Source organism: Pseudonaja textilis, chromosome 6 (assembly GCF_049901715.1).
Source record: "Pseudonaja textilis isolate UNSWEBS1 chromosome 6, rPseTex1.2, whole genome shotgun sequence".
In the NCBI taxonomy this organism is placed as follows: Eukaryota; Metazoa; Chordata; class Lepidosauria; order Squamata; family Elapidae; genus Pseudonaja; species Pseudonaja textilis.
Genome location: NC_141995.1, coordinates 59,111,007 through 59,134,630, shown reverse-complemented (window position 1 = coordinate 59,134,630; position 23,624 = coordinate 59,111,007). Strand labels below are relative to the sequence as shown.

Sequence of the window (23,624 nt, the reverse complement as noted above, 5' to 3'; positions counted from 1 at the left end):
AAATATCTGTGAGACCGTCTCTGTAAATTACACTTAACAGTTTTGAAAGTAGCAACATGCTCAGTTTTCAGTAGAAATTAGCTGAAGATGTTAATGATGGAAACTGAATTAGTTTTATAAAGGCAAAAGGAAACTGTATTTCAGTATATGTTTAAATACAAACTTTCTTTCTTCTTCTTACAGAACTTCAAAATCATCACTGTAGGCTTGTAAGCTAATAGACCAAGACCCACCAATGTGCTTCATTTTCAGATGAGTATTATTGTTAACATACTTCAGTATAGTTGCTGCACTTTAATGCAGTCTATTTGTTGGAGATGTAGCAGCTTCTTTCTTGCACAGTATCAAGTGGTAGACTTACTGGAAAAGCACAAATAAGGGCAGCATGTAATGAAGGAACAAACAGCCTAAAAGAAGAGTAGTGGTTCATTATGAAAAAAAGACAAGACACAGTGACAAGAAAGGCGTTCAAAGTTAATTGATTTTATAATTTATTATTTGCAGACAAATAGTTTGTAAATTGATTTGCAGAATCTTCATTTTACAAACGATATAAAATATTTGAAATCTATTATGTGGTGTTAGAGATGAGAAAGCATTAGTTTAGTGTAAATCAGTTACTCCATCTCAGGATAACTAAATAATTAGGTGACTGCAGAAATAAAGAAATGAAGTATGACTATGTAGAAAACATTATCCCAAAATGGAAGCCTTTGAATGGAGGGACTGAAGATAACAGGAATTTTTTTTTTTTGTGGGAAAACGGCCAAATAGCTTTGAAGATAATTGAAATGCAATTACAAGACAAAACTGATAAGCAAGAATGGAAGATGTTAGAGGATAAAATGAATAAATTAAAAAAAGATTCTTGGCAATTTGCAACAATGAAAACCAAAACACACATTAAAAATAAATATATATATATATTTGTAATTATATTATCAATAGTACCATCAGGCATGAGAAGACATCAATCTGCAAAAGTCCTCAGATTATCTGATAATTCTGTTAATCATTGGGAAAGATTGGGACTATATATGATTCCCTGTCTCTAGACCCATCTTTATTGCTCTATACCAGGGGTGTCAAACTCACATCATCACGGTGGCGTCACGTGATGTAACAGGACTTTTCCCTCCTTTGCTAAACTGGGCATGACGCATCCAGCCCTCAGGGCAGGAGTTTGACTGCCCTGCTCTATACTATGCTAGTCTAGTTTCTTTAAATATTTACACAGCACTGGCTAGACCAGGGTTATCAAATCTTGGCATCACATCATCACATGACGTATCGTGACTTTTTCCCCCTTTGCTAAACCGGAAGTGGGCGTGGCCAGTACGTGATGCATCTGGCTTGCGGGCTGCAAATTTGACACCCTTGGTCTAGACTGATTTGGAGGGGGGAAAAATTCTCAGCCTTGCCGAATAATCACAATTACAATTTGGTGTGGAAAAAGATCTCCCAGTTTTTCTGAAACTTGTGCATCATTGCCAAATCAATGTTGTTTTGGAACAGTTCAGAAATACAGGTAGGATATTCATTAAAAGGAAAACTATTTTGTCCAGTAAATAATCTACATTAAAAGGGAGTTGGTTGACTAAGTTTAGCTGAGAATATGGGTATGGAGGCAGATTAAGGCAAACCTCTTTCTTAGAAATGAGCAGTTTTCCTAAATGCAGTCTATATTTAGCTGTTTTTTATAACTGTACCACTAGAAGAAAAGCAAATGCTGATGCAGAGTCGATACTGATAATTTGAGTTGATTCAGCATTTTTAAAATGTTTAAATAAAACTGGAGAGTGATTACTTTAAGTCAGTTATAGGTGACACTTGATTCTTATCTTCAGACCATTACAAAAGACCTGCAGAATATGGTGATTGAAAACTAATTCAGGATTTAGTTCCGTCTAGTGCAAAAATTTACACTCAAATTTGTTTTGCTCTAACTGAACTAACCTATAATTCTACAAGGAAAATATTTTTACTGTACTCAAAATGTCCTAGTTCACTCATTTTCTGACCAACTAGCCATTCTTTCTGAACAATGATTTCTCAATTATGCTTAGAAACAAAGTTCAGTTCTGTGAAAAAGGATTCTGCCCTTTTTAATTTTCTGAATTTTTGCTGCTATGCAATCAAAATTTTGTGAAGATTTAATTGAAATATATAAAAGTTTGGGTGATCAAACAGAATCAACATTTGGCTCATTTCAGATTTCATAAGTAAAATAATCTAACATGTAATGTGGAAGTGTGAAAATGCAATTGCCAATTTATATCAATCCATTTAAATGTCGAAATTAATTAAGATTACTGTGATTACTTCATGAAACAATAAAGGCTGATTTGGGACAACCTGTTTTATAAAAACCCACAAAATTTGGCCTTCCTCATCATAGTTCTTATAATTCAGATTCTAGAAACCTGCTGTGTTTGTAACAAATGGAAGAATAACCCAATTCTACAATTTTGATGCCATTTATTCAGAAAAAAAAACATCTTTTTAGATAAACACTGTGCTTGTCTTTCATAATTATTTCCTAAAACAAAATTATTGGGAAAGATCTAAAGATCAACCAATCTCCTTCATCCTCCGGCTTACTTTTAGGAATATAAAATTTTAGAGCTACGAGCTCTACAGTTCATATATGATAAATATCTTAGTCATTGAGTGTAAAATTGGTTTGACACTATAATAGAAATAAGAAATAGGAAGGTGCAAAGCATTTGAATTATTAAGCAGCCTTTTCTATTAGCAGGAAGGTAGAAGTTTATTATCATTGTCTGAAGGTTCATGATTATCAGATGTGCCTGACACACCTGTCGACACTTATATTCTTTGTATTTGCCCAGATTGTTTTTCCAGTATTGTTGCTGTTTGTTCTACCCACCATCTCAGATGAAGGGTGGGGGGAGCAGAGTTCAGATAGATGGCCACTCCCTTGGTTATTAGTAGATGCCTTCTCCATATAGAAAATTCTTGGCAATGTTCTTTCAAGAGCCACTGAAATAACATTCTACGCCGTTTTCAATGCTCTTTGAGTTCAGTGGGTTCTTTACTTACTAGTTTGCATGTATTATTGCTACTTTTGTTGTTGTTGTTATTGTTTGCAGAGCTTGCTTCTCTTCCTCTACCCAACACAGATGGACCTCACTACAGAGAAAGAGGGAAACCACAAGAACCTCATATCTCTCAATTGACCAGAAAAATTCCTGGTCAAAATATTAAAAGTTGCTGAGAGATCGAGTAGAACCAGGTGCTATCAGAGGTTGAGAGATATGAGTAATGTTAACTCAATTCTATGTCCAGTCTGAAAACTGAAAAGTCTAGATAATACATATCTAACACTTGAGTTTGGGTAAAATTTCTGCCACTATAGAAGATAACAGTGATGTTTATACAAACTTTTTCTACACTATGTTTGAAATTATCTCAAGATAAAGTGAGAAGTAGCAAAGAAGAGGAAATGAAGAAAGATATCTTTTTTTCTCCATGTTTCCTTTTTTGCTCAAACATCTTTTACTGTTCTGACCCAAACCCTTTTCCAAGAAGACAAACAATAACAGAAACCTTTTAATGAGTCTTATGAATCCCTGGTTAAAAGGCTGCTGCAAACTAATAAACTTTGATAAGCACAAACCTTGCCAAGACTGTACAAGACTGCTAAGAATCACAGATAAGAAATATTTCACAACACAAAAGTCCAACTTAAGACACTGTAATGTCCATGTGACTGAGTTTCAAAACGTCTTTGTTTCCTGCAAAGAATGTTTGCTTCATAGATGGCTTTTATCTTCTTGAAGGAGGGGCCATTACCTTGCAGCCTTATTCCTGAGTCACCCATGCTGTTGCAGCTGCTCTTTCCTGCTAGCAATCCTGCGCACATGCGCACTTGGCTCAGGCTCCTCGGAAACCTCATCGCTGCTGCCAGCCACCACAATCTCTGAAGGCAGCAGTCTACTCCCTAATGTTCCTGGCCCCTCATCTGAGTCCTTGCTCTCCTCAGCTGTCCGCACCTACCGCCAGCTAACCACAACATTTACCATTTTAGTTATTACATGGCTACATGGGGGTTAGCATATATACTTTTTTTTCCTTTGCATGTCTTCTTTTCATAATCAGTATTTCAAGAAGCTGAAGAATGAAAAAAAAACAAAATGGAAAGTGATATTATAAGGAACACATTCCCTAAGGATAAAAACAAGCAAGATGTACATGTAAAAGAAAAGAAAAATAACCAGAGATATAACTTCTGCTTTTCATACATTTTCTCCATTTTTTTTTCTACAGTGTTCAGGATACTAGAAGCAAGAATGCACATTTACACAATCATCTGTGCCCAAGCTTTAACTGAATTGCCTGAGGCGGAGTGAAAACCACTTTCTAACCTCTGAAAAAAGTAGACTGACCAACTATCATTCAAAGCGTTCAAAGCTGGCTAAATCTTCTGATGAAAATTTAAAAAAAAAAATATTCCCACAAGGAGAAGAATTTACAAGCTTGCTTTGTTTTCTTCCATTTCCTACATTATCTCTCAGCTTAGCTGAAAAATCTGATTTTAAACAATTATTCACTTCTCTTTTCATTCCAGGTCCACGTTTCATAACTGAAGGACTGTTCCTTTATTTCCCATTTTGTGTTCCAAATGTTTCTTCTTGACAGCTCTTTAGTAATGCATGACTTAATATATCAGCCTCATGTAAAACACTAAAAATGTTAAACATTTCCGAAGGTTAAAAAAGAAGTATGAAACTGACATACTATTGAAGCAGCAGTTCTCCATCATTTTAACATCATGATTTTGGTAAGAATTCTTACCAAAAGAATTTGGTAATATTTTTGATCTAAACTTACTAAATGCTAAGTAAGGAGCCAATATGCTTAAATGATATACACTTTAGGTAAATTCCGTACTGTAAAATATTGCAAAATAATCAGACTACTAGGTAGCTTAATATAATAGAATTTTTTTCTACACAAGATACTTTATTTTAATCATATCAAATGATATGATAATGCATAAGGATCCAAATTTTTATTTTGAAATAGTTAAGTAGTACTATAGTACAATTTAGTATGGTATTACAGTCAAGACACAACTTCAAGAAATGCTTCTAAGTTTTCCTCAAAATTAATTAAGCTAATAGATCTAATTAAATTGGTGATAAAAACAATAGCAAGAGATTCTTAGCGGATTCTTAGCATTCCTCGTCCTTCCATTAACTTAAATACTTTTGGCGGAAAAAATGTGCTGGTCATTAAATAGTTCATTTTAAACCCAGTTAAATAAGTTGTTGCAACTAGGTAAGAAAGATAATCATAATAATCAAAAATGAAATATCAATATTTTGTTATGGTTGATTTTTAACTTTCATTGACAAAACATTAGAAGACAATATCTTTTTCTGAAAATTAGAAGACAAATCATATATGAAATTCAGAATTTCAAGACATGATAGTAAATTCACAAAAAAGTCTCTTTTTTTAAGGGTTGGCATATAAATACAGCAATTCTGGCAATTTATACTAATGACACAAGGATATTTGGTTCCATTCCTAGTACTGAATATTATAATAAACTTTGCATGGAAATATTAAAATGGAACTGAAGGACTACTTTCTTTCTCTGTTACATATTGACTGCTAAGAGATTCAAAGTATCCATCAAGTAAATTAGATTGCAAAATAACAACAACAAAAAAGAATTAAAAAAATCTCCAAGCTAAATAGATTGTAATCATTTTTATTTTGACATTCAGTATATTCTATGAGTGTAGTATTAAGTTTCAAAATAATTTTCTTTTAACAAATATCTGTCAATCTGGAAAAATGTACCTCATTCTAACAAATTTTATTTAAAACTAAAATGTAATTTAACTTACAGGTATTGAATCTCTTCACACCATGCAGGAAATGTGAAAAATGCAAGTTATTTGTAAAATTAAATTTTCTTGTTCATACCACAACTAAATTTACAATAAAGCAAAACAGTCCCTTTAAAGAAGACCCTCCTACTCATATCATGCACAAAAGACTTGTAAAGATATACAGACAGCTATATATGTTGTCAATATTCTGAAAGGGATAAAAGGAGGAAATATTAGCTTACAAACTTAAGAAAGCACAACACATTACAAAGCAGCCCCCCCCCCCAAAAAAAATTACTTCAACAGCCATGACATAAAACACAAGCAAACCAAAAATAAATGAACAAAAAATTGCAATGTTAGAAATCTGAACACGTACCTGCTTGCAGAACAAAACACAAAGGAAAATATAAAGTAAAAGTAGATTCAGATACTGAACAAGCTATAAGACTGTTGCTTGGACAAAAGGGATGGCACTAGGAAATTTCAATTCAGGGAGGTTTTTTTGTACAATGCCATCATCATGAAATAGAACATCCACTCACCAAGGCAGAGATATGTGAAGCATCACCTGTGACTTCAGGCGTTCTTGTGCTGTTTGGGAATCTGAGAGGATTACGAGCTATCGCTTGGCACCAGCCCAACATTTTCTCCTTCCACTTATCCCTTTTCAAATTCTGAAATTCTGAAAATAATTTACAATCCCTGAAACAATGGTATCTTTATTTTCTTGCAAATATGTGTCTGGGCATGCAATTACATATATTTCAACTGTGCACAAATAATTAGCTGTTTTCAAGACAGAGCAGAATTAAATTCAGTCATAAGCAGTTCAGTTCGGAAACGAGACCCCCCAATAAATGATACAGCAACTTCCTTTATAATTTCTAGAGTTTGAAAGTGGAAGCTACTTATTTATAGAAGTTACATTATTTTAAAGGTAGTTGAAATACACCCAGGGGACAAAATACTCAGGCAAAAAAACTGTGCATGCAACATTGCAATAATGCACTTATATTTCTGCTGATTGAAAATGTCAGATTAAATTGTGGCACCAATCTAAGTAAAGGAAACCACTTAGTGAAATCTAATCTGCATTTGCTAGAAATAAACTCTGTTATAGTCCCATTATCTTATTTGAAAGCATAATTTTACATTTATTTTCAGAAAGAAAAGAATTTACTTCCAGGTAACTGAATCTGAATCTAAGATTACTATTTGATTCAAATACATGCAACATTTCTGTATGGCCTGTTATTACATTATAACATATTTTTCATATATTTATATTATAAATTATATAGCTTCAGATATACATTTTTATGTATGCTTGGAAACAAACCATCATGGCCTGTGAGAGATACGTTGACAGACAATTTATATTAACATCTGCTCAGTTTCAAGGCTATGAAGCAACAGCACTTACGGTAGATAATAAGGAACTACAACCTCATGATAACAGGGCAACCAACATTTTGATATGACTTTTTTTTTTAGTTTGCAACAAAAGAAATAACGTAGCCTATTTTTGCATGTGTCTGATAAAGGTTTTGCTGAGTTCAAACCCAGCAAACCCAGCCATATAAAATTTGGGGGTCTGCGATTTAATGCTAAGATCTTGTAGAGAGTAAAAAAGATGACTTTGATAATTATATGTACGCTCCATTGCCTAGGCAAATGGAGTCCAGAACTACGAGGTAATATTCAGAAATTAGTCATATGACTTCCTAATTCCTAATGCATTATAAGTTATAATTTCCTGTGGAGTTCATTTTCTGCTCTGTTCTATCTGGTGGGACAGTGTCTATGGTACACTGCCAAAAATGAGACTCTAAGTGTCGTGAAGAAAAAGCAGCTGTTTCATCAAGCTCTATAATCTTTTCCAGCTGCTAAGTGTGGCAACATGATAACATGATAAATGGTTTTTGTCAGACACAGTTCTAATTGTATTACAAATAAAAATGTGAAATCTACCCAAGATTGTTTTTTAATAAAATGGAATTATACGACAATGTGATTCTGTTGCAGTCTGTGGTTCTTAAAAACTTTCATAGCAATAAGGAATATTGCTGAATATAAGCAAGATTCAGAAAATACACAACAATACAATACATACACAGCTGGGTAAAACAGACAATAGACAATCACTAATTGCTACTATTATTTCTTCCTTGGGAAAAAGGAAGATTCCTTCCTTTCATAGATGCATCTAGGCCAGTGGTGGGATTCAAAAAAATTTACTACCAGTTCTGTGGCATGGCTTGGTGAGCATTGGAGGGGAAGAATACTGTAAAATCTCCATTCCCACCCCAGTCCAGGGAAAGATTACTGCAAAATCCCCATTCCCTCCCCACCCCACCAACCTGCTTTCCAGCTCCGTTCTCCTGTATAGGACAACAAAAGAAGAACCAGCCGATCAGCTCGGACTCAGGAGGCGGAGAATAGATGGGGGCGGGGCGAGTTAGAGGTGGCATGTGCCGGTTCTCCAAACCACTCAAAATTTCTGCTACCGGTTCTCCAGAACTGGTCAGAACCTGCTAAATACCACCTCTGATCTAGGCCTCCTTTGTGGTCTGTGAAGACCAGGACAACTATTTTTCAAATTTTGAACAAATGCTGTCTTTGGAAAAGGCCCTGAACTACAGTCACATCTCTAATTCATTGCCTAGATGCTTATAAAATTATAGTGCATGTCAAAATATAATAACTCCCTGAAAACACACTTCATTTTTCGATGTCTGTCATTAATTCCCACTATATTTATTTTAACAGAAGATTATTGCTTTGATCCTTCTATGTAGCAGTTAAGTGAATGCCATGCAGGGTAGCATTATTGAACAACTTCTGAATCCAAAGACTAACTAACAAATTATCAAATTTAGAACTGAATTTAACTGTAGGTTTTATAGTTTCTAGAATTTTTTTGCCCGAAGAGTCCAAATTGTAATTAATTTACAGATATTAAATATTTCCTATGCTGAAGAAAAAGTCAAGTAAACGCTTAGCTCTACTGCCACAACTCTACTCCGAATTAAGGGATTATCTGATTATAAAAAGGGAGTTTTACATATATTTATTATTAAATAAAGTTCAACAAGTTTACTTTCAGCTAGGACTGGAAAAATTTCACTGGAACATTACCAAATAAGACTTAGGTAACTTGAATGAGTTCATTGACAAAATACATATTTATGGTTTGACAAAGAGAAGTTGGTACCTGATGGCATTCTATTCATGCGGACACTGGAATGAATCGGAATGGAAAGACCTTCGTTGTCTTGGGAAAATAACTGGAAAGAGGCCACTGATAAAGCCACATTTGATAAGCTAACAGAAAGTCCACTGGCTTTTCTAGAAGTCTGATGAAAAGCAGAATCTGAAAACTTATTAACCTGTATAAATGTTCAAATAAGGTTATAGCACAGAAATAGTTTATTATCTTTTTTCCAAGGAAACTGTATTTCTGATAACTCAATAGTGGGAAAAATTATATAATATACTGTAAGAAACTAGGAAACAATTTCATTTGCCATTTAAGATTACTAAAAATTTTACTAAGATTGTGTTTCTAATTTTAAAGGTTTTTCTATTCTCTTCTCAATTTCAGAATATGTATGTGCACATATGCTTAAAATACAACACTATCAAAATAATGTTCATATTCTAACACTTATTTCAACAGTATTAAAAGTGTAGTCATAAAAATTGGAAGTCTTTTCAGATCAATGTCATTTCTGCTTTTCTCAGCTCTTAACATTTCTCAATGTATTCATAGCAAATGAAAGGAAAAAGAATGAACACTTCTATTAGCAGTAGGCATGAAAATGGGGTATGAGAGAATCTTGTTCAACTATAGCCAGTTTTCATCAATATATGTTTTAAAAGAGATCAGATGTCTTAAATTAATTATAATTTTATTATTTCCACTTGTAAATTAAAGTTCAACTTAAAATAAAAAGTGAAAATTCAGCTATTATACTTAAGCTACTTTATTACTCAGGGTTCTCTGTCTATTGTCTGCCTGCCTGCCTGCCTGCCTGCCTGCCTGCCTGCCTGCCTGCCTGCCTATCTATCTATCTATCTATCTATCTACACTAGGAGTTGAAAGTAACTACATAGATGAATATATAAGGTTATGTAAAATTATATACCCTTGTAGAGTTGTAATTGCAGGAATGTTCCAATCTCGGATGGCAAACCTCAGATAAAGAATGTTTCCAAGCAAATACAACTCAGGCAAACAAAGTCACTCATCTAAAGGAGGATTAGAGAGAGGAAGTAAACATATGTTAGACTTTAATTAGAGATAATTAATTGTATTAATTACTGTGCTAAACAGTAACAAAAGTTAAGCAGTAACCAAAGTTAACCAATGATGGAGGATAACTAAAAATGTGTATAAATGCAAGACTAGACTCCAGTAAAGATCATCATGATTCAGTTGTTCATGATCAAACAACTCGACTGCTTCGTCATTACAACATAGCCTCTAACATATTTTTCAAAAAGAACAACCCACTTTCAATTTGCATCCGACCACCATATTAGTTTTATAAGTTGATCCTGCACTATCAAAGAGATGCAGAGATAACAATCTTAGAGTAGCACTGCCAAGGAGGTTCTTTCTCTATTTTGCCGATATGCAAAAGATCATGAGTTCTCTAGATTACACATTACTTATAATAATATTTTTCAATATTTATTATTTTCCATTCCCACATGTTACTCAATAGTAAAGCCGGTATCCCCACCCATGATAGCAATATACCAACATATGGAAACATACAATACAAAATTTTTCCAACAACTTTCTATAAACATAGACATTAAAACATGTTGTGTATCATCACACACACATTTTAACTTTACTTATCATCTTTTAGCATATATTTTATAAGTCTTAAAAGATTTGGAAATATGAATTCTCTTCTTGCTCTGCCACATGGGAGTCAGGCTAACAAAATGCAAAGGATTTTGAGACTTTCTCCCATCTAGCTCACTTTCCAAAACCATGATTATTTCTATAAGCCCCCTTTCTCCAAGTTCTGAATTGGAGCTCAGTGAAATAGCCCTTGGATGCACATAAGCTTCGTTCTCTCCATGTAGTAAATGATTGCTCTGCAGAGGCAGCAGAACTGACTTCACTCCCCTCAACAGCCCAAGTCTGCCTGGCCTCAATTCACTACTCCTAAGTACATTTCTGTACTTTACACTATTCAGTCTTTTTACTCAGATATTTACACCACCCACCAAGTAAGCATTTCTAGAAACGTATATAACAGATCAAGGCATTTGACTTATCCACATGTAGGAATACTCCTGGGAGGATGAAGAGGTGGATGTTTCACTGAATTGTACGTTTTAGTGTTTAAGTACATCCTACCCATTACTCTAAAATCTCCCACAGGCAGCAGCATCTGCTTCTGGAATTATGATCAATAGGATTCAGCAGGAATTGGGTATAGTCAATGAAGCCTTTTTCACTTTGTTCATTTTCTGTCTATCCATCTATCATTCCCAAAATTAATTTATGTTAATGAATGGATATTCCTTATTGCTAGAATTGCTCTATACTTTCAGAAAGTTAACACTTTGGAAAATCTAGTGGAACTTCTTTATATTGCTACTATTGCTACTTAACAATGTTCTTTAATAGTACTATTTGAGTTCTGAGTGTCTCTTTATCTCTTCTTTAGCCTTTGCGTTCATTTAATTGCAGGACATTGGCTTATTTCTCTGTTACTGATGTTTATATTTTTGTTGGTATTATTTCAATCTGTGTGATTAACTGAATTAACAACAAACTGCTAGAAGTCTAGTTGGAGGTTTTTGATATTGAAATGTGGAACACAACATGTTAAAACAGCAAACCAGAAGGAAGTATAATGAATTCCAGTATTCCACTACTATTCAACATTTCTGGATATAACACTAAGAGAATGCTGGCATTTTCATATATAAACGTATTCATCATATTCATATTCTTTTGTTTAGGATATTCACAAATACTGACAGAGACATGTTAGCATTTACTGTAAATGTCAGCATTTCAAATATTTATTATAATGCTATATATATTATAACACTGTACATTAATCTTGGAAAGTATTCTCCTTTGAAACAATGGAAATAAACAGAGCATAAAACTAATTATATTACCCTAGAAGAAACAGTTTTTTACAATACTATCATCATGAAGGAAACCAAGATGTTTGAATCTTTAATATTCAAAAGTTTATTTTTGTCCATTAGTCTAGTCCAAAACTAATGTCATATTGATCCATATTGTATCTAGACAAACAAAATGGTACATGGTAAGTGGGTGAGATTTGAAAGTTTCCACCTGGAAAAAAAAGGAGCAATTTTGGGGGGATACTAGTCAATTTAGGGTTAAAATATATGGATTGAATAATTATGTTATTATACATTAAATTCCATTAATGTATGCTTTTGTCAGGCAATAGATTGCTTGAATTCTGATCATAACATATGAAACACAGAAAGAAATAGCAGTTTTTTGCTTATGAAATTTTCATTCTAGTGTAGATGTATACATATTCATTTTTTATGTAAAGAGAGAATATGGCTAACTTCATAAATAGCAATTCCTTCCCACAACATAGGTAGTCCTGTACTTACGACCACAACTGAGCCCAAATTTTCCATTGCCAAGTGAGACAGTTAATGAGTTTTGTCCCATTTTATGACCTGTTCTTGCCACAGCTGTTAAGTGAATCACTGAGTTGTTAAGTTAACAACATGGTTGTTAAATGAATTGACTTTGCTTGTCAGAAGGTCACAAAATGTGATTGACTGACCCAAAGATACTGCAACCATCATAAATTTGAACCAGTTGCTAAGCCCTGAATTTTGATCACATGACCATGGGGATGCTGCAATGGTGGTAAAAGTAAGTTCGAACGATCATTAAACAAAGGGTGTAAGTTAAGGACTATCTATATATGGTAAATAATTCCTCTTTATCCTGTGATGAAGAGATTTCAGGAAACTGATCTCTGATATATGATCATCTTGCCCCACATCAGCTGTGTCATTGTAAAAGTTTTAATCTAAATTGAACAAATGCATTCCGTTTCCTTTCAAGCAACAATTATTTGAATTATTTAATGAATTCGGTGAATATGACAACTCTTTATCCAAGAAGCTGATATCAACTCTTATCCTAATCTTATAGTAAGAAAATAGAAAGATTGAATATTTGTTAAAATAGAAGATATTAGTATTCCAAATTAGATACCATACATTATGCAAGAATTTAAGGATTTTAAGTAATGTTGCATTTGTGAAATGTGTACCAACTGATTAAAACATTAAGATGATTTGTAGTTAACAATATAGGATTAGTACAATGGCCCATCTTTACATGCTGTCGCCACACAAAATTGCCAGTGACTTTGATGAAGAATTATCCTATCTAATCTTTAAAATGTTATGTTCTGATATAAAATATGTTTAGGTAATCCTTCTCTGGTATGAAATATGATTGTCATCTATAGCAACGTCAATATCTGTTCTATTTTTTGGACACAAGGTATCACTTTATTGTTGTTGTACCTGGACTAATAAAAGAATGATGGGGTTAGGGATGGAATTCAGAGTGGGCCCAACTATTTAATTAGAATATCTTGGCATTCCAGTATCTGTCAATTGGTGATAGGTTAACTGTTAGGTATAACATTGGTCACCTAACGTAGTTTGGGTAAAATAATATATATAAGCTATGATTGTTAGTTTAAGTGAGTGTCACTTTAAATGCAAAGCATGTAATTTTGGGTGTGGTGTGAAACCACCATAAGAGGCAGCAAGAGGACCTGATTGATTGCTGATGATTTCCCTGACGAGACGCTGACTGTTTGCTGGCAATTACTGACAATTACTGGATTGGATTATGTTGATGGTTTGTTAGCTTCGTGTTTTCTCTACTGCTGAGTTTGCTGATAAGAAGAGAGGAGTTTCTGAGTTTTTGTTTATCTCTCTACTGCGAAGAGATATATCACCGGACTGATAATTTGTAAGTGTACTGACCTCTCTTTTTCAACACTGGAATTTGCAAATGAATAATCCCTGGATGGACTGAACTAAGTGAATGATATATGGACTGTTTTTGACTATGCTTTAACTCTAAAGATAAAAAAATAAAAATCTTATTTGCCTTAAAGAGAGAGAGTTTTGTGTACTGGTTAAAGCATCAGGGTAGAGACTGGGAGACTGGGAATACAGACAGACAGACAGACAGACAGACAGATGCACACACATATTGTCTCTGTCCTCCCTCCCTCCCTCTCTCTCTAACCAGCAGCCCAGGTTCAAGAATTGAGCTCCACATTGGGTAAACTCCCATCCTCGCCCTGCTACTGCTAACCTAGCAGTTCAAAAGCATGCAAATGCAAATAGATAAATATATACCATTTCAGTGTGAAGGTAACAGTGCTCTATGATGTAATGCTGGCCACATGACTATGGAAATATCTTCGCACAATGCTGGCTCAATTGCCTTCAAACAGAGATAAGCACTGGCCCCTATAGTCAACAACGACTAGCAGGGTAACATTTATAGGGATCCTTACTTTTAAGGAGGTAACTCTTACTTTTATAAATATACATACATTCTCTTACTTTCCTTAATACAAATGAAAGACTTAGCAAAAGATATGGGTCATGATTTGAAAAAGTCATGATTTGATACAGCGTGTTCTATTAACTTTCAGTTAGGCATGCCTTCATTTTGAAGAGAAAGCAAGATAATGATTTAATGATGCCAGGAAAACTATAGAGGCCTGTCTACTTCCTTAGTTTTTTTTTTCTAGCCTTCTTAAATCAGGCTGCCTCAATCCGGCCAGATAAGGTGAACATTCACTGCTTTCACTCATTTCTACAAAGAAAAACCTACTGATAATTAAGCAGCAGAAAACTACCCTGGTGTTTTACTTATATACCAATGCAAAATATTCAAATGGACCCTTGAAGCTAGGAAAAACAGAGTAAAGATTTTAGGTAATGGGGGTATTGCTTCAATTTACAGGTGTCTAGAAGATGCACATTGATCATGTTACTTCACCAGGACAAAAGGAGTACAGCAAGTTTTATGAATTATTTTCATACAAATGATAGGGAATGCATACAAGCAACCAAAATGTTTTACAGAAAAATCCAAAACATTATATGACACTGTTGAATCAATCCCTTACTATAAATCACTTGAAGCCATAAAAAAGTTTTTGTGAAGTCTTCACAGGTGTCTAGATGTGTATCCAATGTGATGTTCAGAAGGAAAGAAGTGAAATAAAAATGAAGGTGAGAGCATGGCTACTAACATTTACCTATTATTTCAAATGCTATGTTTTCTATCGACACGGATAGATTTGAGGCATCAATTTAAATCTTCATGGCCACGTGCAATTTTGGCAAAAGTTACCACTTGAACAATTGATCCTTTTGGAAAGCACTCAGCCAAAAGATAGGATCTTTGAAGCAGATATTCGAAACTATTTCAAGAATTTTTCACAAGTTGTTCAGCTGGGAACTGGGAAGATTCTTGATTACTTTAATCTCCCCTGTACAGCAAAATCTTTCTCAGAGGGCAGACTTGATGTTTCACCTCTGAAAGTCTTAAAGAGAAATTTATGAAATTTCCTCATTTGTACAAAAACCTGTTAATGTAACATGAACACTATTGACCATCATGTATAAATAACCTTTTACACTTTTTGTTTACCAGTGTCATTCAATAAACGTTCATCCTTCCTTTATTGACACATATTACAGATTGTAATGAAAGGGTTTTTTGTTGATTTTATCCTCTCATATAAGGAACTGTTTCTTATCATTATATTTAGCCTGCTAGCAATTAAACTTAGCAAACAGATCATCTGCATTGGTTACTGAGAATTCCTCTTTAATTTTTTATCTTTATCTGTTTTTACATCCTTTTCATGGCCTCCATAGTACCCGTCTTGTACTACTATATAATAAAAGAACTATTGTTCAGAAATGTTATAAAAATATAAGCCAGTCATTAAAAATAGCTTATGCAATATTACACTTCTCTAAAGTAAAACATCAAGCAGCTGAATTATTTTAACTTAAGATTTTAATTAGTCAAGCTCCAAAGGACTGAAAGAACAAAATGTATTTCAGTTTTCTGAAATATGGCAATTGGCTTTTGAAATTATAATGGGATTCAGAAAAAAAAATCCAATAGCAATTATAGCTATTCTTGGGAAATTTCTCTAGCTCTGTCAGTACATGTCTGTCTTCTATTGTAAGCAAAAGTCACATCTCTGTATTTGGCCAGAGATTTGACCAGATCTGGCAAATGGTTGTTAGGTAATTTTAAAATATGAACAATAGGAAGACAGTTATTAACCAGTTTAATATTTAAAGACAAGATCAGAGAGTATAAAATAGGTTTGCTTTACTGAATTTAACCAGTGTGGAATCTGATCTAATTCCAAATAAAGCGCTGGCTCAAAATTTTATCTACGACATGACAGAAGAAAGATGGTGCCAAATGGTTCAAGTAAGAACAATTTTGAGTGTTCTACGCTCAGAATAAAACAAGTTTAATGAATCTTCTTTTGACTGTTAAACACATACGCAATAGTTTTCAATGACGTTATTTTAAGTGTTCTTAAAATACATGTGACTTGAATCCCGAGTTTTCTCTTTAAGTTAACTTAACAATGTTTTTACATCAACTAGTATAGCAGCTAATGCTTAGGCTGGGCAGAATTACTTAGGGGCTGGAGTATAGTAATAGAGGACTGACAATCTGGCAGCTGTTGATGAGAAATTAAAACTTGGAGGCTTGAGGAGATAATTAAAAAAGGAAACGTTTGGAAAGCCAAACAAAGAAAAAGGAAACAGCAAAAAAGGGAATTACAGAAGATATGGAAACCAAACAAAAATGAAAAGAATTTTGTTTAGTTAGAAGACATAGAGATAATGGGTAAAGATTAAAGAAAAGGGATTCTGCAAGGTAATGTATTGTAATAAGTAAGAAGGTTGTTTTTAAAAGCTAATGGGACTGATACTTTTTAATTGGTTTCTTCTTTAAGGATTATTAATTTGTAGATAGATATAATTGAAATAAATGTAGAAATTGAAAGTTGTAAGAAAATGATACAAAGAATAGTTAAAATGAATTATGGAGATTTTAATGAAAAGACCAATGTCAGTTTCTATAATTAACTGAATAGATTAATATATTTGAAATAATGATTTAGAACTTAACGTCGGGAAAGAAAACCATGCAGAATCTAGCTCTTTTTAAATAAATAAATAAATAAGCGTGCGTGTGTGTGTGTGTGTGTGTGTGTGTGCTTGTGTGTAGATTACTGTTATTAAACAGAATGTGATAATTATAAAATGACTATATTATGATAAATTTTGAGTATGGATTAAAGGGGAATATATTAAGGGATGTATAAGACAAAGAGGTGGAACACTCTAATTGGTAATTAAAGGGGGAAACTTTTAGAAGTATTAGATTTAAGATGAAACTTACTGAATAATGAAATAAAAGTATGGGATAAAATTGCAAATGTGACAGATATAAGCATAAAGGTATAATAATTTAGAATAAAAAAAGAACGTTAGACTATAAAATAATATTTAAAGAAAAAGGAAGAAAAAGGAATTAAGTTAAAATATAAATTGAAAATGTAATAATTGTAAAAAAAATAAGAATATTGGAGTAAATTTATGGGAAAATGGAAATAATTATATGATATAGTATTGAATATGAAAGGAAAATATATATTAAAGTCACGTTTGTATTGAAGTGTGAAAACCTGGAACCACATTGTACACTGAAGGAGATGTTTTTAAAATGCAAAAATAAAAAAATTATTGAAAAAAAGAAAGAAATGAAGACAGGGAATTGCTATGACTGCGCTAAAACTTACCATAGATGCTTGTGCTGATTCTTAAATTCGTGTATGTATCTAATTATCTGCTTATGAAGCTGATCATGAAGTTGACATAGGACCTGCAGTCAGAATTGTGCAGTCAGCTGGCATTATGACGACTTTTAAACTTTTTGTTGAGTCAACCTAGTTCCTTCCATAAACAACCAAGGTACTGACCCAAAGGTTCTTTTTCAGGAGGCAACTAGACTTTTGAAGACGTTTCGCTTTTCATCCAAGAAGTTTCTTCAGCTCTAACAGGATAGTGGGAAATGGAAGGATTTATATTCCTTGCAGACTGCTGGTAATCTGCATCCTTGTAGAGGGTCGTTGAAGCACTTGGAAGTTTATCTGTGTCCTCAGATTCCTTTATGAATCTAAGGTCATCATTGCTGCTGGTGGTGGTGGTAAGTCCAAGATTCCAGAAGACTGCTTATTTTCATGAATCAGAACACACTGCAAGCCTGGAGGTAGTATAACATACAATCACTTCAAACCATGTAGATCCTTTCATGTACGTCAAGCAGTTTTCAAGGGCTGGTTGTAGGCAGAGGGTTGAAGTCAGCTGTGATGCAGATGATGGCTTTGAACAACCAATCCTTCTTCATGGTGAGGGATGCAAGATTGCAAAATAGCTTATAAGTATAGGTTACAAAATAGCTTACAAAGCAGAGTCCATCTCTTTGGGCATATGTGTAATGTCACACCTACAAATAGGTTGGGCTTTCATTGCCATAGGTTTTACTCCATCACATTTTGGGTCTCTTCAGATGTTATTGCTACCATATTCTAGCACCACCATCCTTATCAGTGAGGCAATGATCTAACTGTATAAGTTACTCAAGGAACAAATGTTTGCTGCTAGTAGCAGGATGCTCGATTTAAATTGCATTCACTTTAGACATCCGTACCACTAATAAACACAGCAGCTTAGCCAACATGGTTTCATTATCATGGATAGTGGGTCAAACTGAAGGGCAATCTGACAGGCACAATGTAGCACCAGCAGCTGCAGTGCCTGCTAACAGAATCTGATTGTGTGTGAAAATGTTGTTGGTTTAGCCAACAACAAATCATCTTTGTTGATGATTTTTCTGTACTTTGGCAGTTCAAAAACAAAGAAACAAAAATGAAAGTGCAGGCTCTACGTTGGCTGGACCAAATATATAACATATAATAGAGTAACATCATTTCAGACAAATGGTTGTCCAATCTCTTCTTAAAACCTTCCAGTGTTTGAGCATTGACAGCTTCTGGAGACAAGTTGTTCCACTAATTCTTCTAGATAAAGTATATCATTCTGGAATAAGCCATTTTCCCCATTTAATGGATACCCCAGTGAATATTTACTTATGCTATCAACAACGCATAAATTTGGAAAGTGTTGTGAAACAAAGTCATTATTTTTTTTAAAAAATATTAACTGTTTTTTTTATTATATTGTTTTCGTGTGGATCTTTGGGATTCTTTTTATAACATATATATAAATGATTTTAGATAGAGAGGATGGCATTGGCCCATATAATCTCATTAGCTTTATAATTAAATGATTTGAATATACTTCCCTTTGGTCTTATGCAAAAACATGCCTTGGGACTTTCATTTTTCTTTTCTAAAAATATTGAGAAAAAATAGCAAGTTTATCTATGTGAAGGCCGTTTGTTCTTTGGTACAATTAAATTCCCTTAGCTTATTCTGAAAATAAGTCACTGAATTAAACTTATGACAACAGATTTATAAGGAAATCTTTTCCTTCACCATAAGCCAAAATACAGCATTTAAATAGAATCTGTGGTGTCTGTCATGCAAAGCATATTTGCATATTTATTATTTGGGTTAGAAAATTATCTAGACAGGCCTTGTTGAATCTTATTTCTCTTGTCCACTAATACCTTGAAAACTTACCTTTGGGACTACTTGGGTAAAGAAATTGTACTAAAAATAAATATAAAAGACACCCACATACATCTTCCATATCTGTGTATCTATTAAATCTCATTTTGCTTTTCAAGCTGTGTTAGCAACTTTGAGAAAAATAATGTTGAATTCAATTGTTTCCAAGCTTACAGGCTAAGAAAATTTGTGATCTAAGCCAGATAATTACAAGTTTCAGTGACATCATTATACTGAATGCATATATATCAAAATAGGATAATTAGGCTGGTATTATGGAAAAAGCTGGTCCGTCTCATTAGGAGAGGCCTTTTTTTAGTGGAACATTATTGAAATTAGCAATGTGATATAAAAATTAATGAATTTTCTCCTTCCAGAAAAAAGGAAGGCGTTCCAAAATATAGTGTTAAGATTAAAGTTATAGTAAATATACAGCATTTAAACATTATGTTCACCCTATGACAACACAGCTGGAAACCACACCATGGTATTTGGAAAGTATTGGTCATTTTTCATAGAATCAAGTTTAGATTATAAGCACAAAGAATTAATGACAAACTATTTTCAATTTGAAGAAGTACTCTTGGCTTCTAAAATTGATATTTATGCAAAATATTGTATTTCAGAAGCACAGAAAAGAATTTTGAGAGCAGTAATTACATTTTAAGCAATGTATATAAGAATTAGGTGCTAAAAAAATTTAGCCCTTAAGATTAGTTAAACACAAAGCATATTTTTCCTTAGGTTTTTAAGTATGTAAAAGTCAGTAAAATACTCAGTTAACATGACTTTGCATTTAATTTTTATAAACTTTGTGTAACTTACAATATAGTTTTGTAGATTTTTACATAAAGTTGAAGTTGTTATTGCTGTTGTTATTCATCTAGCCTTTATACATATAAAAGTTTTAAAGGAATATTTAAAATCTAATAAGTTAAACTAAATTAAAACTTATGCAACAGAAAAGACTAGCATCTAAGTAAGTCAACTTTCAAGAATCTCATCAAATTTCCTACCACAAAAAGAGAATTGGTTCCATACCATTCCAGTGCAAATTGTTTAATCCTTTGTATAAAGAATGAAACTAATGCTCAAAAGTCATAATTTCAGTATAGAAATATTCAGATTTGCATTTTATTGTGTGCAATCTCTGAGTTAGTAGACACCACATACAATAAGGAAAAATCTAGGAATATACTTCAACTTTCAATGCACTACTGATTCACCGTACATGTATTATTCAAGAATACAATTTGGACCTGGAAATAGAGCTTCACAACTAGAAGAAAATGAACTGAACAGATGATACTTTCAGAAAGGAATAGTCTGCTAACACCTATATTTCTACAGGAATAGGCTAAGCAGGAAATTTTCATATAATATACATGAAAAACACACATAAATATTTGAATATCTCTTCAAATAAGTAAGAGTCCACCGAAATTTATCAAAATTTTCTTTGTGTATATAGATTCGTTCTTGTTTGTAACATATGATCCACTTTAAGTGAGTTGTATCTTAGAGTCCACCTAGAATAAACCAATTTCTGATGAGAGATGCCAACATTTTCTAAATAAGCCTTATGTGAAATCTAGCACAAACCACAGGAAGAATGTTAATGATAAATTGAAGTTATGCTACAAATAGTTTTAGGATTCTTATGTCTTCTACCCTCTACACTAGGGGGCTCATACTCACGACCTGGGGGCCAGATGCATCCTGTGCTGGCCACGCCCACACACAGTTTAGCAAAGAGGGAAAAAGTTACAATATGTCAGATGACAACACCATGACAACGCAAGTTTGACACCCCTGCTCTACACAGATGCTTGATTTATTCTTCACTGCTACACACATTTTATGTTGTCTTTTATTTAGGTTATAGCTGCTGGCATATGATTTATTGCATCCATACTCCATCCCATATTTCACTTTGCTGACACAAAGTGACATGAATTTCATTCTTCTTATTACAGCAAGGCACATGCCTTCAGGTCAGTTTAGCCAGCAAAATGCAAAAGTAATAACAGGTGCTCCTATATTTCAATGAATGCAAAAGTACATTACTGAGAGATGGTATTAAAATGTGTATTAGATAAGTATATTAATGGGGATAAAGAGTTACTTCACCCTGGGATAATTACATGAAATCTAATTTCCAGTAAATAGGTTACTGAAAACCAATTATAAAAGCTCTTCCTTTTTAAGGATAAGCTGGTTCCAAACATCCTGAAAAATATATTTACATTTTAGTTTGCTTGAAGAGTAAGAGGTAACAGCTGCTCAATCTACATGCTGTGATGAAGGTGATAGTATTAAAAATAACCTTCTAAAATTAGAGCCAGATTTATATGTTATATATTTTTTCCTCTCAACTGAAATGCACAGAATTATTTTTCTTCCTCATAAGTAAAGCAGAAATAAATCTAAACTTCATTTTGTCTTAGAAAACTATTGCTCCAATAGAAAGTAAGCCAAGTAACTCATTCAAGGCTGCTGATGTTAGTTTCTAAGATTTAAAGCTCAATTAAGTCTCTTTGTAGACTTCAGTTCAGTATTCAATACTATCATTCCAAACATTCTTCTAACTAAACCAGTGGCCCCCAACCTTTTTTGTGCCACGGCCCGGTACCGGCATCACAAAATGATCCACGGCCCGGTATTGGGATCAGCACGCATGACAAGGCAAGGCGAGCCGAGTGACCGGCCAGCCAGCCGTCCCCCGCTTCTCCCCACCACCTTCAACTCCTCCTTTGTACCTTTGTCGATGGGCTTCGCTTAGGGGCGGCTTCGGGATGGTCACTCGGCTCGCCTTGCCTTGGGTGCTGAAAGAATCCTCGTGCCTTAGTTTTGTTCAAAGCCCGCCCCCCTTCGATGAAACTAAGGCGCGAGGATTCCTTCAGGACCTAAATGCCGCTTTCCAACCGGAAAAGCTCACCCGGAAGCACTTTCTCACCAAACAAGATGGCGGCACCCAGCAAACCAGCGGCCCAGTAGGAAATGTTCCACGGACCGGTACTGGTCTGCGGCCCGGTGGTTGGGGACCCCTGAACTAAACTAAACCAGCTAGTGGTACCTGAACACACTTGTAAGTGGATTATAAGCTTCCTAACAGACAGAAAGCAGCTGGTGAAGCTAGGCAGAATTACATCCGATACCTGTACAATCAGCACAGGGGGCCCCCAAGGCTGTGTGCTTTCTCCACTTCTCCCTATATACCAATGACTGCATCTCAAATGATCCATCTATTAAAATACTGAAGTTTGCTGATGACACAAGAGTGATTGGTCTCATTTGAGACAATGATGAATCCACAAACAGACAGGAGGTTGTACAACTTGCCTCGTGGTGTAACTGGAACAATCTGGAACTGAACACATTCAAAACCGTAGAAATGGTGGTAGATTTTAGGAGAAACCCTCCCATACTACCACCTCTTACAATCTCAAACTGCCCAAGGAGCTGCTGATCCAGTTCTACAGAGGAGTTATTGAGTCTATCATCTGTGCCCTATAACTGTCTGGTTTGGTTCTGCAACCCAACAAGATAGACACAGACTTCAGAGAGTAATTAGGACTGCATAAAAAACAATCATACCAACCTGCCTTCCATCGAGGACCTGTATTCTGCAAGAGTCAAAAAGAAAGCTGTGAAAATATTTACAGACCCCTTACATCCTGGACATAAACTGTTTCAACTCCTACTCTCAAAATGACGCTATAGAGCACTGAACACCAGAACAACCAGAACAGTTTTTCCCCCAAACGCCATCACTCTGCTAAAAAACAATTCCCTCAACACTGTCAAACTATTTACTAAGTCTGCATTACTATTAATCCTCCCATCCTTCCTTTCACCCATCTCCTCCCACTTAAGACTGTATGACTGTAACCTTGTTGCTTGCATCCTAATGATTTTTACTGTTTCCTAGTACGAT

The 23,624-nt window shown here is 34.2% G+C and overlaps 1 protein-coding gene across 4 annotated transcripts in view; it reads right to left on the bottom strand.

Moving 5' to 3' along the window:
• The window catches only part of MARCHF1 (membrane associated ring-CH-type finger 1), a 140,034-nt gene that overhangs the window by 95,811 nt on the left and 20,599 nt on the right, over positions 1–23,624 (bottom strand). For 2 of the 4 annotated variants that reach the window (XM_087936666.1, XM_026699953.2), the window contains exon 2: positions 6,413–6,552. The exons of the other annotated variants lie outside the window; for them this stretch is intronic. In XM_087936666.1, the coding sequence (XP_087792792.1) occupies positions 6,413–6,514 (102 nt within the window). In that variant the 5' untranslated portion in view covers positions 6,515–6,552. The remainder of the gene's footprint in view (positions 1–6,412; positions 6,553–23,624) is intronic. 4 annotated transcript variants of the gene reach the window in all.